The 19,766-nt window shown below is 35.6% G+C and overlaps 1 protein-coding gene across 1 annotated transcript in view; it reads left to right on the top strand.

Moving 5' to 3' along the window:
* csmd1a (CUB and Sushi multiple domains 1a) overlaps positions 1 to 19,766 on the top strand; it is a 361,878-nt gene that overhangs the window by 180,030 nt on the left and 162,082 nt on the right. Inside the window, 2 exon segments of the mRNA XM_043255964.1 lie at positions 17,208 to 17,402; positions 18,352 to 18,559. Of these exon segments, the coding sequence (XP_043111899.1) occupies positions 17,208 to 17,402; positions 18,352 to 18,559 (403 nt within the window).

The raw sequence follows: 19,766 nt of genomic DNA, 5'->3' as shown, positions 1-19,766 counted from the left end.
AACCCCTGCTTTACAGCATGCATTCACTTTTTGTTTTCATTATTGCATTAGATCTTTTCTTAGACAACCTTTTTTTTTTTACAGCAGCACTTAAATCATCAGGTGCTGAAACTGTCTTTGTGTCATAAAAAAGAGAAAAAAGGGAAAATAGTGGGGTAGACAAGCAAAAACACAATCAGTGAGTGGAAAATGTCAAACATGTTTTAGATCTGTAATTATCATTCCGAGACATAGTTCATGGCTATAAAACTTGTCTGGCTGGTGCGCCATATAACTATTGTCATTTGTCAGTGAAAGCCTTTTACATCAGCAGATTTTCAAGTGTTTTCCAGGCCTAATCTGACTTCCCCCTTTATTTAATTTTCAGGTCTCAGTCCTGAGGCCAGCCATTCATAAGAGTCTTTCAAAACCTGTATACATAGGAAAATGTGTTATTTTATTGATTAGATTTTCTCTAAGTCGGACTAAATATCATTTACAAGCTTTAAAGACTGTGCTAAAAAGAGTATTTTTTACAAGAGGAAGATACTTAATGGTGAAACGTAATATGTGCAGTTCTTAGCTAACCATCCGTAAATATATAGCTCTACCTCAGAGACCTGCATCTGATCAATAGTTATTGTGTAACTATCCACTTTCACAGGATGAGCTATTTTACATTCTATGGCAGATTTCCTCAAATCCAGCCCTTGAGAGCCACTTCCCTGCCAAGTTTAGCACAACCCTAAACTAGCTCACCTACATGTCATTTTCTGGTAACTCGGAAGGCCTAGGTTAACTTGTCTCTGAGCAAAACTCTGCAGGGCAGTGGTCCTCCAGGGCCTGTTTTGAGGATCCCTACACAATGGTAGGCCCTATTCCTCACCTTAGTTTAAATCCAAATCTCTACTCACCTTGCTCACTTTTAACGAAAATTGTCCCCTTTTTTTGTCGTTGTAGTCAGGCATGTCAAAAAGGCTCCTAAAGACCACAGCTTCTATTGTCTGTGTGTGCCTCTTAAGATCAGGGGAGGGAGGTTTACCTGCTTCTGTTACATTAGGGTGGGTTTTTAGGTATGGCCATATTGCAGATTATTTAGAAGTATTCTGTAACATAATAAGCACATGTTATTTTTATAGTACACTATATTCTGAGTAGTATTTAGTACACTAATAATGGCTAGAATTAGCAAGTATTAAATCATGGTATATCGCAGTATAATGGCTACCCTTACCAGAAAAAAATAAAATAAAATAATAAACTGCCTCTAGAGTAGTGGTTTTCAGCCTTGTTTCTTGGGACCCACAGCTCTGCATGTCTCCCTAATTTACACACCTGATTCAGATCATTAGCTTGTTTGGTAAGAGCTCCATGAAATGAAAAGTGTGTGCCAGATAAGGGAGACATGAAAAATTTGCAGAGCAGAGGGTCCCGAGGAACAGGATTGAAAACCACTTCTCTAGACCGCGTCTAAACGTCTTAGCTCAGTGGCATGTGCTTTGATTGCATTGTAAAAAATGACATTGTCTATATTGCTTATCAGTTTGAGTGACACAGAGAATATTATTGAAGAAGGTCACGCAGAGCCTGTGGAAGCACTGCTCTTAATGGCATGTTTTTATTTATTTATTTTTTTTGTTGTCGTCTTATACTTTATATATTTGTAAATGCTGCTGCTTCTGTTAGCTTTTAATATACAGTTTTATCCTGATTAAAGCTTTAATAGAGTATGGCAACCACACATGTGTCCATATAGCTGTGTGAAAATAAGTGTATAAATGGAAAAGCTCATTTGAGCTGAACCGAGAGAGAAAGAGAGAAGGAGAGGGAGAGATTCAGAGCATGTGAAGAGCAGCGCAATGTGAGAAACAAAATGAAGAACCACTGCTTAAGAACATTGGTTTTGAAACTTGTGAATCCATTACAATCCTTAGAAGACAGAATCAAGATTTATGTATAAATAGACTATTGTGTGCTGCACCCCTAGTTTTCTTCATCTTCTCTAAAGCAGCATAGCATGACCTTACCCCCTTTGTTACATATTCCCAGGGCCAGGGTTTATCTGGATTATTGATGCAACGGACCTGGAAAGTAACTCATTGTAGTTCTTTAATTATTTGTTTTTGTAGGCATGGAACTGCCAGAATTTTAAAAGAGATATCTCCATTTGCATTGAACTTTCTGTGCTCTAACGTTTTAGATACACCAACATTATACACTAACTAACGTTAAAAAAGTTAAATCCCTTTAACTAAAAATATGAGAAAATACTACTACAAAGGTGAAACGGGTGCCTATCACTATCATTCAGCATGAATACAAATGTTTATATAGGTTATTTGCAGGGTATCTGGATGCTAGGATTGTAGTTTCAATGACATCATCCATCACTTCGTCAGTGGTCACTCTGAACACAACAGATTGTACAACAGAGCAGTGTAATGTTTTATTTCTTCTTCAACTGCATTTTAATTTAATAATGAACAGACTGCAATGCCATAACATATGTTGCAAATGTATAGGGCTCCAGCACAATATGATCATACTAATGCTTGTTGGTTATATATATTTACATTTATACAGCTTTTGCTAAATAAAGAAAACCAATCTCTGCCATCTTCTGAACATATCACTGTGAATTGTACTTCAGCACACTTTTTTCTTTTTTTTTGTTATTCTGTCTGTGATTTTAGTGAAATATATTTTGCGTATTTTCCTATATATTCCTTTTTATGTTTTATTCATCTCAGTTCACAGAAGCACTGCAGGTGCGTGTGATCAGTTGAATCCACTATCACTGGATAATACCTATGTTGAGCAGACATTTCACTTGTTGGATGCATCAGCGTGACATTTGACTTTATGATTGGTTGACAGCAAATTTCAAATATTAAATGGAACAATACAATAGCATTATTAACCATTTTTTGGCCATTTCAAATTTTTGATTCTGTTTGGAAGATTAGATTTTGTCCCTGTTTCTGGTTCTGCTCCTGTCAAAATTTAGTTTGTTTCTGGTTTTTGTTCCTTAAACAGGTTCAGAACCCTGATTATTTTTTTAGGTACCATGCTAAGAATATTACTTGGCTCTCTGCAAAAATCAGATTTTTTAAAAAACAATTACTGAACATGTGGCATAACAGATAAAATAAAATATATGAGTTCTTGAAGTGTAGTACTTAATCAGAAAGTGTAGTAGCATACAACTTGCGTGTGACAGTAAATTTACCAGGGAAACATCCTTCCCTTGTGATATCAAAATGTTGTTTAATGATTAAGCTTGACAACTAGCAGATATGGTACACTCAGGGTTTGAAATTAACATCCGCCAACCCACCCAATGCGGGTAAAAAAAAATCAACCTTGGCGGGTAATGCATTTTAACACTAGCCTATTTGGCGGGTTATAAATCATCAATGATGTCCCATCACTTTGCATACCATCGCTATCAGAGCCCTTTCCCTAAGAGGAGCCTCAACATTAACAAGACAGTGTAAAGTGTAAAGATGGTTGTACACTGAGCAAGTAAAGCCATGTATTTGAATTCTGAATTCTAAATTACAGGTGTGACTACAATCTGAGATTAAGTGCCATTTGAAATGTTCTGTGTAAATTACACTAGTCGAGGTTATCAGACTGGTTTATACAATAAGTAATTCCCTTGGGACACACAAGATGATTTTTAAATCTTAACTGATTTTAAAACCATAGGAGACCACAGGCATTTCCAGCTGATTTTTAACCTTAAAATCCTTTATCATTATCACTAAACGATTCAGACCTCAAGACCACACACTTGTTGATTGTAGGAACAATTTCACAGTGACACAAGATCTCATGGAGACTCACAAGATCAAATGTGGCTAGAGAGAAAAAAATGTTGACTGCTGTCTCTTTAGTTACGCATTCTGTTGTACATTCTGTTGTGAAAAACTGAATAGAAAAACATGTTTGATATTTACATTTTGAGTTCTGGAAAACACTATCCCTGATTGGAAGCATGACACCACACAATAGAGGATGTTTTAGAGAACAAATAGTTTCCTCAAGCCTCAATTAGACCTTCAAATCTTCAAGTGTTTGGCCAGCTTTACCTGCCAAAGCAACTTAGACATCACTACTACAAAAATAGTTATAGTTTTCAAAATTTTAAACTAAATAACTCATTCATTATGGCCGTTGCGAGAAGTGAGTTATTTAGGTTATAATTCTAAAACTAGAAATATTTTTGTTACAAAAACCCATTGATCTGCTTTGGAGGACCTGAGGGTGTATAGATTAGCTTTACAATGCCCTACTTGCAGATATATATAATAAATGTATAATACATTTTTTTGCCATGATTAAAACTTAGACTATGTTCATCTGAAAGAAGAAAAGCCATTTTGGGTGAACTATTCCTTTAAATGTAAACATTTTGATAATTGTTGATTACTGTTGTAACTTCTCCAGTGTTCAGAGTAAATATTTCTAACCCCCTTATCACATGATGACTGTACTGACAATAAAAATAGGTACATGTAGCTTTACTAGTTGATACTTTCAGTTGTTGTTGTTTTCTTTCTTTCTTTCTTTCTAAGTATTATTTTGCTATATAAGGAAAAAGACAATACGAAGACCACAACCTACTTAATGGAGGTATGTATGTTCCCCTACAGGGTATTGTCCACATATGGAAAGAAGACTCTATAGTGATCATTACCTGATAAGGGAGATGTCTGCATCACAAAGACACAAAGGAGAAGACACATGGTTAACAGCAGGGAACCTATAAAGTGGAGTATACAACATATGGCTTTACCAATGGGGAATTACCACATATAGAGTGCTTAGCCCAATTAAACAGGCTTACCTGAATTGGGGCATACCATAATTAATAGGTCTGGTTGTTGGACTCTACCAATGAGCACAGTATTCGCCAGAAATAAGGAACTCATATATATAAAGATATTTGTGCACATTAAGGCCTCAGCAAGAGGAAACCACTGTGCACCTCTGAGAAACCTAATGATTTCCCAATAACTAATTGTACACTGTTTCATGATGTGCCACCATACTGGCTGTGAATATACTATAGGGGAAGGGACATAATTGTTTCTCCAACCTCTCTTAAAGAAAAGGAAGCACAAACCTGATAGCACTTCTCTGTGGGCCAGACATGGAGATTTCAGAAGCATGTGTACAGGTGCCAGATTGTGCTTTGCTCCTGATAAAAGATGTTACGCAGGTAGATTTGCCAAGAAGGGGCTGCTGATAGAAGCATAAGCTCTGAGCTCAAAGCCTTGGTGGGCCAGTGTGGTGAAACCAGAAAGACCCGCTCTACTTCCTCCCTGATCTTGCATAGTCTCTGTGCAATCAGTCAGGAATGCATATCTTCATTTTGGCTGGATTAGGGACAGACCCTATCATGTCCTTTACTAAAATATCTGCAATCTCTAAATACAGGACAGATGCTTCTTCACTTTGCATTGAGGTGAAAAGGATATTGCTGTTTAACTTGGGTTGGACCTGCCAAACTAAAGTGCATGGTTAAATTGAATTTTCTGCTCTGCCATACCTTAAATCTCTGTACAGGGGGGCACCAGTTGAAGGTGGAGAAGGTGCTGCCACATGAGGAAGGTTTGCTTCAGGATCTTGTGGTTGTGGTTGTATTGGTGTTGAAACAGCTCCAATGTTCCCCAGAGCCCACAATGGATTAGTCTTTGACAGTTGAGCAAGCTACACATCCTTGTGATCTGTTTTTGGCTCTTTAAGCTGGTCTGGTGTGCAAGCAGCATCACTATTCCAGAAGGGATTCCACTGGGGTCGGGCAGCCACCTCGCTGGAGACTCAGGGAGAGGACATTGGTTGCTGGCAGACAGGGTTCAGGACCTTGGTGGTCGGGTCTCTTGGGAGATCGGGTATAATGGTCACAGACTCTGACTTCAGACTTTGATTCCATTTTTTCGAACACATTTGTTTTGATTTGTCATGCATCTCCTAGCAACAAGGCACATGTTTTTGTTTTTGTATTTGAGTTTGTTGTGATCGAAAGTGTTTGATCCTTGGTTGTGTAGTATATGATGCCCAGTTTCCCCTTACTATTTAAAGAGTCTGTAAGTGTATGATACCTAGTGTTTTAAAAATCATTTCAGATTTTAAAAGTCACATAGTGTATTTCAGCCTTAACCGTGAATGCTTGAGGCTAAGTGGAAGGATCTACTCGAGCCTAATCTTTGCGGGAGACTGAGCAAGTGCAAAACAAACCCCAATAGTAAAGGTTTAAGTAAGTCTTCAATGTTAGAAGTTGAAAAGCTCACCCTAATAACTGGTGGAGAAGGGCTTTGGTTACTGTGGTGACCAAGAACCTGTTTTAGTTGAGCTCCATGACTATATGTGGAGATAGAAGAGATTTACAGATGGACAGACATCACTACATCAATTTGGGCTTTATGATGGTGTGGCAGGACTCGATCCTCTCCTCAGTTAAGACACATAAAAACACATTTAAATGATCCTCAAGCCGATGATACACTGGGCAACTTTTTGAGCCATTTTGCCGGTCAACTTTTTTTGTGCGATCTTGCTTAGGCACTTTTCATTTGAGAATGGGTAACAAATTGCTATCTGGATCATTTATATCAGTCTTGTTCACAACCGTTTATAGCAACATTTGCTGATATTGCCTGGCAACATTGCTCAAAAAGTTGCCCAGATTCTGAGAAACAAGCCCCTCTTTTTCTAATGAATCTCAATTCATGTTTGAAGGAAACCATCTCTGCTCATTACCTGCTGAATACCGTGCGAAAGGTAAAGTGTGCTGGCAGCAGGCTCATGCTGTGAAAATGCAGTGCTTTGATAAAACTGCATTTTTCTTAGTTTTTGTCCAAAATGTTGTATTTTTGATGCAACCTATTTGCATTAAAGTGATGATAAAGAACACAAATATTTTTTTTAAGTAGAGACTTGGTTCTTTATTGTGATCTATAAATTGCACATATGTGCAAAGCAGAAAATATTCAGAAGGCCGTTAAATTTAGAAAATCATCAATAAAGCTGGCGGTAGCTGGAAAGGGTTAAGAGCGCTCAAGATGAGTGAGAAAATATTTTCATAAATATTATTATAAAATAAAACGCAAAATACAATCCGAAAATATAATATAAAATATAGTCTTTGAGACTATTTTTAGCTATATTAAATGACTTGCTATCTTCTCATTGGACATACTGTGATTGTAGAGTGAAAAGCATCTTGTGCGGCTTGTGAAGAGTTTTTGCTTTCCCTTTTTTTTTATTTTTTTTGTTTTAAATAAAAAAAAAAATTTTTTAAATATTTTAAAGCTTTCTATAGATATAGGCCTATTTATGAGTTTCGGTTTATCATTGTGAAGTGCTAGAGCGCTAGAGTGAGACGGCAGAACCCATCTGTTTTATTTTTAAAAAAGTATAGCATAGTTTTGTTGATATTGTGAGTGTACAGAAAAAACAGTAGACCCTATACAGTTCGAAACGTTGTATTACTTTCACCTTCATGAGCAAACAATAACAACATATTTAAGTTGTATCTATTGAAAAAATAACATGCCATTGATTATTCTGGCACCTCCGCTTCAGCTTCTGTTGGGTATTCGTCTGACACATCGCATACTGGTTAAACATTTAAGCTAACTCGATATGCTTGAACTGTTTCATATCTATAGATTTTATTTTAGGCAAGTCATGATGATTTTAGAAGGCTGAATTTAACAAACATTGGCAATGATAAATAAATGCTCCAAATTTTAAATTGGAAAAAAAAGAAATATAATCATGTTTCCTTTACTTACAAAACTGAACTATTTAACAGTTGTATAAGCTGGGTATGCCCCTTTTCTCATTCTAAAGTACAGCACTCAAGTTCTTAAAAATTCATCTTCTAAAAATGTCTGTAGACCTTGTGCAAAAAAAACAAAAAAAAAGAAAACTAACAAAGCAAAAAATGTTTGAGCCCATATATATATATATATATATAAAATACATTCTGAAATATGAATATTTTATTTTAAATATGAATAATGTTTGTTTTATTTTTGTCAATTTACAAACTGCAAAGTGAGCGAACAAAAGAAAAATCTAAATCAATATTTGGTGTTATTACCTTTTGCCTTTAAAGTAGCATCATTTCATATAGGTACACTTGCACAAAGTCAGGGATTTTGGATTATAGTCAGGTGTATGGTCAAACAATTATACCAAACAAGTGCTTATGATCATCAATGTCACCAGTAGGTTGAAACCCAGTCACGAACCGAAACAGAAACAGCTGTGTAGGAGACTTAAAACTGGGTGAGGAGCAGCCAAACTCTGCTACCAAGGTGAGGATGTGAAAGACAATTTCATGTCATGGCAAGATTGAGCACAGCAATAAGTCACAAGGTATTTATACTGCATCAACCAGGTCTCTCCCAGACAAAGATTTCAAAGCAGACTGGGGTTTCAAGATGTGCTGTTCAAGCTCTTTTGAAGAAGCACAAAGAAACAGGCAACGTTGAGCATCGTATATGCAGTGGAAGGCCAAGGAAACAGTGCAGCAGATGAAGGACACATCAAGTTTATTACCCTTCGAAATCAGAAGATATCCAGCTGTGCCATCAGCTCAGAACTGACAGAAACCAGTGGGACCCAGGTAAACCCATCTACTGTCCAGAGAAATCTGGCCAGAAGTGATCCTCATGGAAGAGTAGCAGCCAAAATGCCATACCTTCAACCTGGGAACAAGTATGCATGCAAACTGGGGTGCAGAAAAATGGAAGCAGGTGCTCTGGACTGTTGAGTCAACGTTTGAAATATTTGGCTGTAGCAGAAGGCAGTTTGTTCGTCAAAGGGCTGGAGAGCGTTACAATAATGAGTATCTGCAGGCAACAGTGAAGCATGGTGGAGGCTCCTTGAATGTTTGGGGCATTTCTCCAAATGGAGTTGGAGATTTGGTCAGGATTAATGGTGTTCTCAATGCTGAGAAATACAGGCAGATACTTATCCATCACACAGTACCATCAGGGAGGCATATGATTGGCCTCAAATATATTCCGCAGCTGGACGACAACCCCAAACATATAGCAAAAGTCATTGTTGGACCAACCATCAGGACAAGCTAATTACGTTTTCTGCTAAACTCTCTATTATTAATCTATTATTACTTTCATATTTGTGTGTGCAAATGAAGTGATGAGAGCTTTAGATGTAAACATCACTGTGTAGCATAATAATCAAATGTGTGTTTTATAGTTCTTAATCCAGGTATTTTGTACTATCATATCATCAGGACTCATTGTCTTAACTATGTTAAAGGTGCAGAATATTGTTTTTAAATATTAACACTTCTTTAAGTCCCAGATTTAATGGGCAACTGGGTTATATCTTTCAAAACATATCACTTTAGATATTCATATTACTAGATATTTTGACATATATCCAATAGCTTTAGCATCATGTAACCTGTGCAAGTTATATGACATATATTTTATTAGAATATATATTGCATCCATCAAGTTCTGAAATCAGATACATTTCAAAACAAATTTGAAAACAAATCAGATAAATTACTTTTTGTAAAGTATTCCATTAAACATAATTAAATTATATAAAAGCTATATCCAATAAATGAATAATTAAATTAATTGTGATATATACCATACCGACCTATAACCAATTAGGTTGTTAGTGAAATTAGATTGTATTCATACCGGTCAGCTCAATTTTGTTTTTCACAAATATGAAACTTCTCTCATGTCATTCCTATGCATGGTTTGCTGTGAAAATAACTGCATTAGTTTCAATCACATTCGGACTGAGATTGCTTGACAATCTAGGCATATGATGCATAGGTTTCAAAATACACTAAGGTTACCAAAGATAATATGCAGACTATAGTGTCACCATTCATGTGGGAAATTGACTTGTCGGCCAATCAAATGCCATGCATCTTCATTTAATGGAATGCACTCACCTTTAAATCTGTCATAGCAGATGTGATTGGAATGTACTGCTAGAATTTGGCAGCTACAGGAGTGTGTCAAACAGCAGCTAACATGCATCAGAACAGTGGCTGCAGTAATGAACAGAAAATTGGCCCCCCTGTCCCACTTTCAATAAAGCAAAATGCTAATCAGGTTATTTGGTTAGCCACTGTTAAAAAAGAACTCTCTCAGTTTTTCCTACAAATGACATTGATATTCACAGCATGTCGGCAACATTTTGTTTTTCTCCCGTGAATCTATCAAGGCATATATGTTAAATGGGCCATATCATGAGACATCAAAGAAAATCAAAGAATTCAATGTAAACAAACTATACAAGGGTTTCTAAAAATACACTTCAAAATAGAAAGGAAGAAACCGCATTAGCATTCTTTTGTGCATTCGGTGTCAAGGATTCAGGTGTGCCATTTCTACAGATAAATGTAGTTACTTCTTACTTTACTACTATATATAGTATGCAAAAAGCAGTATGGCAAAGGAGTAGTAAATTTATAGTATTTAATGTATTTACTGCTTTCGGTCATATTCTGAAGTGTGCAATTGATTGACACTTTACTGCCCCATTAAGCCACATGTAAGGATTTATGAATGGTAATGAAGTGACACAACTGATGATGGTAGGTAACAACATGTTGGACATTGGACATCCAAACTTCTTTCATACTACCAATATTCCTAATATATAGATTTTTTTTAAGGGTCATGAAGTATGTTAAAATTCAAATGCAGTACTGCAGTCTGCATTTACACACAATTGTAAAAAACAAAAACAAAAGGGTCATTCTAAAGAGCTCTGCGTGTGGTGTAAGTGTAGTTAATTTCCTTACTTCCAGTGAAAGAAAATCTTTATGCTTCAGCATACAAGACATTTTGGACAATGCTATGCTTGCAACATTGTAGGAACAGTTTGGTGAGGGCCCTTTTCTATTCCAGCATGGCTGTGCCCTGGTGCACAAAGAATAAGAACTGAACTGGATGATCACTGTTTTCAGAGCTGCTTTATAAAAAAATTAAATTTTTTCCATAATTGATGAACTTCACATAGTTATTGAACTGAACTGAATCAACTAAAATGAATTAATCTTAATAATGAGTGTTTACTATTATCTTTTATAGCTTCACTCAAGCATCACTTGTTTTGTGTAATGTGAAGTTGCATGAAGCACCACATAAACAAATGCGAATTGACTTGAATAAATTCCCTCTTGGCGTCCTAATAATTTTGTTACATATAAGGTGCTTTCGTACCTCGTAGTTCTAGGAACTAGCCAGCAGGGTGGCCAGTAGTATGTCAACTTTCACTTGGTAGCTGATTATTAAACAGCAGCACATGAGCACATTAGAAATGAGCTTGTCTGTGAAATTTTCTGATGTTTTATAGCTAGTTTGTCACAAAAGAATTATAGACATCTTTTGATAATTTACACATGTAATAGTTATCCTCTGCACCACAGTATAAAGGCAATGTTTAGCAAATTCTTGGCATTTACACTTTGGCTTTTAATGACTGTGCTACTATCGACTGCGACTGCTTCTTACACAATAGACGATCAAATAAATGGTTCCAACATATGACAGAGTTTAGAGACACTGGCCATTTATTCAGAGAGAATAGCCTATATTGATTTTTGCATTAAGGTTGCCTCTGGTGAAATATCATTCTCAATAGAAGTGACATGGTATGACCTGGCAGGTAAACTATTGCTTGGTCAAGTCCCCGCACAATCGTAAAAATGTGGCATGCTCATTAATCTGAACAAAAACATTTTTATTGGGAATCCAAATTATGTTACCTCTGTGATTACAACAGGGAATTGCACACTAACTTTACACCAGAAACAACAGAAGATCCAAGATCGCTCCCCTAATAATGAACAGGAGCGTACTACCCTTAGAGCATGAGTTGCATAGTTTTTAGATGATGGCTCCCCCTTTTTTTCCATTCGGTCATAATCTACAGGTCTTTGTTTTTAACTTCAGTTTACCATTGAATTGATTACAGATACAACAAATAAATAAAAAATAGTAAAAATCTGGTAATTGGCAAACAATAAGTTCCTTTATATGGTGAAAAACTGTGATAGATCATTGGAAAAATCATGTATGCGTAAAGTACTATTAAATGTACAGTTTTTGTAAGCTAAAAAAAACATATTTATTCTGTAAATATAGTAAATTGTAGTGATTGCTAAAATTTTGTGACAGCTTGCATTCGATGAATTTTCATTTAAATTTTTTTTCAGATATGGTTTAATGCTTACTTAAAATTGTTGCTTTTTTATTTTTACAGTGCAAATTTGCCGTATGTTTTACAGTAAGTTATATTCCTAATTAACTCTGATATTTGATATAGAAGAAGTATCAGCTAATTATAGGATAACAATGCTTTTATGTTTAAATTTGTTTGCAACACTCTTAAGACAAACTATGATGGGCTCACTAATGATCCCCAACTCTGGAAAAGTGTAGGAATTAACATCTTAGAATGTCTTTCAACCAGTAAGAATAATGCATTCAACCATAGGAATAGCAAAAAACAAACAAAAAAAACCCCAAAATAAACAACAAAAAACAAAAAAAAAGGGAAGGACCCTATCAGCAATTTCCATCAGATATTAATGATTATTTGTATTGCAATCTCACATTTTTTGTGGTTTTTATTGCTATTGGACAGTGAAGTATAACACACGTTTTGATGTTATAAAGTATATATTTCTTAGGTGCAGTTACTCCAGCTGTTTGTTTACGCTCTGACTCCTGCTGCGCTGTGTTTCCATTGCAAAATACATTTAACTCATTTAACTGTCTTTCCTTCTCTGTCTGTGGCCCTGTAGGGTCCCTTAAGATGGCTGCCGCATGTTAGGGGCAGCTAGCTTTTTCATTCCAGCACCTTTGCACTTTCACAGCCCAAACACCTCCCCTCTGAGCCGATTCTCCACACCTCCTGATCCGTGTCCCTCTCCTGCCGAGAGGTTTCGGCTTTTCTTATCCATTGCTTCAGTTCCGATGAAGGAAATGGGAAATGGGTTTTACACCCAGAGTGTCAGCCTTAACTACTCTATTGATCTCTCTCAATGTCACAGGAAGAGAGAGAGGCTCAATTAGGTGTTGATCTTATGAGACACTAATCAGTGCCGGAACTGTCATTCACAAAGCCTCTAAGAGTATGGCTGATGCTTATACCTTGAGGAATAATAGAATAAGATTCACATAACAACTTGGTGAGAAACAGTTTGTCATAACATGGAGAAAAATAAATAAACAAATAAATAATATTATATATATAGCTAGCAATTTATTGATATTTCAGGGTTTGACTTTCTTTGACAAAAATGTTTCAGAAACAACACTTTCTTAATAAACATTATTTTCGTAATAATGTTACAATTGGCCAGTCTTGTGTACTATCCCTAAAAAACAGTTCATAAACGGCACAGGAAATGACAGTCCAATTTTTGGTTTGATAAAAAAATTTATTCTTTTGATGTAGTTTTATGTTATTAGCTGTTATTTGTTAGTCTAAAATGTTTTACATTGTGCCTCATGTGAGCTAGCTCTTGGTTATTCAGTGAGCAAAGACTTTAGGGGCCCTGTTTTAACGATCTAAGTGCATGGTCTAAAGCGCAAGGCATTTGAAATTGTAAGTCCAAAGACTGAACTGAATCTCCACAGAGCATTTATATAGCCTACACAATAATCTTTTACATTTAATTTTTAATTTTTGGCATGTTTGCGTACCGCTGCATGTAAACATGCATAATAAGCAGAGTGTACAGATGTTGTGGAAAAAAAAAATACTGTGTTATTGACTTTCTCACAGGTTTTATTTCCATTTTGTTTATTTTCTTGTTTTTATGTAATCAAGTTGTAAAATGTACCACATACCAGCATGAAAGACATTTTCAAATCTGATTAAATAGCTGGATGAAGTTGGATAGAAGTAACATTACAGATTTAACGTTACTGCTAGAGGAAAAAAGTCCTTGACATATAAATTAATGCTAATAGTTGGCCTCAATCAGTGTTGTACAGTGATGTACAGATATTTGATATCATAGCTGTTATATGCAGTTTTTTTTGACATGACAGCTCCACTGACTGACTGATCAGTAGGTTTTATGTTCACGTTTTAGACCTCTTAGCATTCAGATTTGTGGTGAGTGTATTATTGACAAAACCTTTTCTTGGCATTGCGGAAAAATGATAAGATCAACAAAACATATCCAGCCGTTTGGTGGGTTTTTTTTTCAAATAACATTACTTATTTATGATGAGATACTGAATGACGAGGCAAAAAAGCAATGTGGATGCAATTCAAAAATACACATTTCCAAATTTTACATTTAAATTTAATCAAATTGGCCTTCACCTATGATTAATCAGATAATAAATCAAATATTTACCAAACTCCCTCTGAATCTTGCACAGCAGGCTACATCATCAATGTGAAAATATGATTAATGAACAGAGCTATTCCAGTAGACCGGGATCTCAGTGGGCAGACATTTCCACAATGAATTATTCCAGATTAAATCAATTGCAAGTCCTAAATGCTTAAAATAGAGCAGTAGACAGACAACATTTTCATAGGCTTGGATGCTCCATCCTACGTCTGCTGGGACACAGCTTTTTCACTGAAGCTGAGCGCATTATGAGTGCAAAACCATGAATATGAATGTACAGTTGTGCCAAAAAGAGCTATTTCAAAATCACAACTGTGTTGATGATGACACATCTTGTTCCAACTAAGCCATGTCAGCCTAGGACACAATTTTGAGGTGATTTAAATAACATGCTACCAAGTAAACCATTGCCTGTTTAATTCTGAATTTAAATATCTGTTTAATTCTACTAATGACATTGCTAAAACTCATTAGTAGATGCATCCAAATGAGACCCAAATACATAAAGGGCTGACTCAATTAAATGAACATCCTCCAAAATCCACTTTTCTCAATGTGTTCTCTTTTTAACTTAAAACACTTATCAGTGACAGCTGGAAGGGTAGGCATATATGATGGGACACAGCCTACAGGTATCATATTTCAAAACAAGATTTGGCCAAATACACAGATCAAAAGAATTTAAAACTGTGGCTGTTTTCCAAAAACTAGAAAGCTTCTTTGGTGCCTATAACCTACATAGCCTGCAACATAAATCCAACCTTCACGTGGGTGATTTGGTACACATTACAGCTTTCACATTTTCTCACAAATGCTCAGGCATCTTGACTCAGAAGTGACTTACTGTAAACAGTGTTTGACATGAGCATGATGCTATGCTAACAGCCTTATTCTCTAGAGCAATGATTCTTAATCCTGGTCCTGAGGACCAACCGCTGATGGTCTGAATCAGGTGTGTTAAGCAAGGGAGACATAAAAAAATGTGTAGAGCTGAAGGGCCCCAAGACCAGGATTCAAAAACTGCTTTAAAACATGCATTTTGCCTTCTACTATGCTGCTTTGCATTGTTTTTTCCCGTCATCTCATCTAAGATGTATTTTGTGGTAAATGAGCTATGTTTTTGTCATATTTTATGTATGTGGCATATGTATGCAATACTGCTGTAGAAGTTGGATTAAAAAAAAGTCATCCTTCAAACATTTGAAAGACCAAGCGTGCTGCCGATGAAATCTCAAAATGGTTGCTTCTGTATATAATCAGAGCCTATATAATTATATATTATTTAGTGTTGTAGAGTTTAGCAATTACTGGAACATCTTATGTTGTCTATTTTATTAACCATTCTATCCAGTTAAGAACCAATTCAACCAAGCAAAATAGGATCCTAAGAAATATTCTGCAGCAGATTTATCAAGGAATGCAACAGAATCAACATTCAGCTCTTAAATGTCAGAGCTAGATTTAGCTGTGTAAGATGCCACAGGGGTTATATAACATCTACCCCCATTCCTCCAGGCACCTCTCATATTTGGAGGATTACAATGGTTTCTTTGAGAATAGAAACGATTTCTTCAGTAATCCTCCCATGACTCATGCAACTTGTGAATTAAAGTTAACACACAGTCTCATATTAACATGTTCATCAAATTACACTATTGTATTTTCAGTAGCTTTGCAAATAGACCAATATCATCACTGAATACAGTATTTGTCATAACATGTGTTGCATGATTGCGTCAATGTTTAGAGTAATGGTTAATAAAACTGTAACTGAATTAAAGATAGATGGTCTTTTTAGAGACCATTTTAGAGTAAATATGAGAAAATGTACTTTAAAATTTAAATATATTACATTTTAATTAGAACTAACTAAATTTACTATTTACTTCACCCATGAATAAAAATGTTACTAAAACAATCCATATGACCTATGTACCTATTCAAGACTAAAAATTAAGTATATGTGATGGAAATGCAGCCATCCTTTAAAGAAGCACTTAGTTTGTTTCTCTTCAGTTCCCGTTTCCTCTGCTCTCTTTTCCTGCCATAGTTTTTTTTTTTTTCTTTGTCAGCTATATTGATGTGTTTCTCATCAGCGGATTACCTGATTCTGTTTTATTAAATAATTGTTTTGTCACTTGAACCCTTTCTTCTAAAAAGTAAAACATGACATTCTTTTGTCCATTTATGTCTATGCATAGGTGAAATCGTCCTGTAGTTCTTAAATATTTATTCATTTATTATGTATATTCTTCTAAATTTATTTGGCCAAGATAAAGTTTAAAAGAGTTTTTTGGATGATTCTAAGTATTATTATTATCATAATTTTTGTTTGTAATATTATTTAATCGGGTAAAGTTACAACAGAGAAATTAAAAAAATTAAGTGGGCTCAATTTTTTACTACAAAATTGGATGTTTCTGAAAACAAAGTTGAAGAAAGGGCTTTTTGCTTTGGATTGCTTGCTACATTTTTTTTTTTTTTCACTCTTAAAATGTTTTGCATAGATTCTGTTTGAACGGCTGACACGGATGAACAGAGCACATTCATGTTGTGATTGTATTGTCAACATGAAATACTTACCTTCAAACAGCATGATGATCACAGAAACGCACAACTAACGTGTGGGGGTTTCACCGCAGTCCCATGCATGAGTGCTGGGCCAGCTTCAGATGTGCATGCTTCATAGCAAAGATTCGCACTGAGACAGGCATCTCAAGAGCTAGGCTCAGTCTGTATATGATGATGAAAAGAACAAACAGAAAAGAGTGAAAGGCACAGCGTGATGCAGAAACTTACTTCTGACCTGTTTTCCTGTCTTCTGTTCCAGTTCTACCAAGTCACACCTGTGGAAATCCAGGGTTGATACCGAGAGGGATTATCCATGGGACCAGGTACAACGTTGGAGACAAGATCCGCTACAGTTGTGTGATGGGATATGTTTTGGAGGGTCATGCAGTGCTCACGTGCATAGTGAGTCCAGGAAGTGGTGCATCATGGGATTTCCCAGCACCATTTTGTAGAGGTAAGATGCTTTATGCTTGAATGGACAGGTTAAAAAGCAAGGTTTTTACGGTCATGGAATACAGTGACTACTGTATACTTGCAGTAGTATATTCTCAGCACTCTCAGAAAAAGGTACAAAACTGTAGCGTTACCCCTTTAAATCCTGCTAATATGTAGTCTTTTTTTACAAGTTTTGCTGTGCAAACTAAATCTGAAGCAATCATATCAAAATTCATAAGACTTATGTGGCTTTACATAGACATTTCGTCAGAATTAGATTTCACATACTGTTAGTTCTGTGATCACTGTCAATATGAAAGACAGCTGTGACAGTAATGATTAAAGTACTATAGTGACAGCTTCAGACAAGCAAAACTTGAGGGGGCACTAGAAATCTTTTCTCTTTTTCTTTTTATTATTCTCACCCCATCCACCTGTGCAGATGTGTCACTGACAGATTTAACTGCTTAAATGCTTTCAGTGGTGGTGTCAGTGTTTAATTCTGTATGTCCGTTTTGGACTATAATTAGTGTGATCGGACTGTACACTCGAATCGACCACATAAAAAAAAGTATATGAACAACCGAACAAACAAGATACTATTGCAGTTATTGGCAGTATCCCTATAACTTAATTTATTATTCCCTACTTTAGACCACTTATAAAATAGTGAATGAGAGCGAGTGAGCCAGTTAGTACACTGAAAACACTGCAAAGGCTATGGATGCCATCTTCTGGCACTAAATAATGAATTATTTAAGGGTATGTGGCCAGTTTTCTATTCAGTGATTAAATCATAAATCTTTTTTTTTAATAGTATTATTATTTAGCTGAATATTATTAGAATCCATTATTCACAAAAGTTTTTGGAAACTGGAGACCTAAAAATAGTTTATTTTTGTATTTTTTATACAGAATTTATTTGAAGTTTTCCTGATAATTTCTAACTTTTGTGTTATTTTGTCCAGCTGAAGGATCTTGTGGTGGGACGTTAAGAGGAACAACAGGGACAATATCAAGTCCCCACTTTCCTTCAGAGTATGAGAACAATGCTGACTGCACGTGGAGTATTCTGGCCGAGCCAGGAGACACCATTGCCCTAGTCTTCACAGACTTCCAGCTAGAAGATAGATATGACTTCCTAGAGATCAGTGGCACAGAAGCACCGTCAATATGGTGAGTGTACTGGCCTCTGGTACTGCTTCTATATTACAGCGCAAGAGAGCACAGGATCACATTAATGCAAATAGTGAGAGGAATGATTTTTGTTTCAAATTCTCTGAGAAAATTTGCTTTGTTAATGACATTTAGGATATAGTTGTGAATTAATACTGATTTTGTGTTATTACAATAGTGAGAGTGTTTATTGCGTAGATGTGCATTTCCAAAAAATCATGTTCGCTCTACGCAAGCATCACAAACAATTCTTTTCTAGGATCTTGTGGATGAAAAAATTAATCAAAGATTTTTTGCCACTATTCTTTTTTAGCAGTTTCGAAGCACAAGATGCTCTATCATGTTCATAATCACAAATTAATCACATTTGATTATGAACGCGATACTGCGTAGCTTGTCAGTGAACTACAGCTTTGTGTAATAATGGTGCCCCATTTGAAAGCAGGAGGAAGACATTTACTACTAATCACAGAAAAAACTTTACTGACGAGAAATGCCTGACAATTGCATGTGATTAATCATTCAACCCTATATCATAGTATTAAAAAAAATCTATAAATAAAAATGCTAAATAAGATTTTCTGAAGTAGATTTGTAGACCCTGCTGTAGGCGTAATGGTTTAATTTTATTTCTACTTAACCATGTTGTTATATTACACAGAAAGTCGTGGCATTCAATGAAGGTTCGAATAAATGAGGGGGCAAAAATATGCCCCAATCAGGACTGGATTAGATTTTTCAGAAGGCAAGTTAGCTGAAAAACTTAATATGCCCTTTCATTTTTAAAGGGACAATGGAAAAAAAAAGAATAAATAAATACAGGCATGTTCGATTTAGAAGGAATTAGAGCAACAATTCACAAATGAAAACTCTTTATTTACTTGCCCTCGTATCATATATTAGCTGTTTTTTTTCAGACAAACAAAAACAAGACATTAAAAAAGAAGAAGATGAAAAAAGCTTTTTCCCCATTCACTGACAATTCATGTTGTCCAGGGACTGACAAGCTTCTTGACACATGCACTATATTTCAAGTATATAGATGTCATATGATAGCTGTGTGAGGAAAAGTCTGAAATTTAGGTTTTCATTGAATGAAAACCTTTTCCATACATGCTCACATTCTGTTCATTTATTTATTTGCTTATTAATAACTATAATACGACTTCAAAAGAATTGTAATGTAGAACAATGCAGTCTTATCGAC

This window comes from Puntigrus tetrazona, chromosome 13 (genome assembly GCF_018831695.1).
Source record: "Puntigrus tetrazona isolate hp1 chromosome 13, ASM1883169v1, whole genome shotgun sequence".
Lineage (NCBI taxonomy): Eukaryota > Metazoa > Chordata > Actinopteri > Cypriniformes > Cyprinidae > Puntigrus > Puntigrus tetrazona.
Note: the sequence above shows the minus strand (reverse complement) of the source record. Positions and strands in the feature narration are given on the sequence as shown.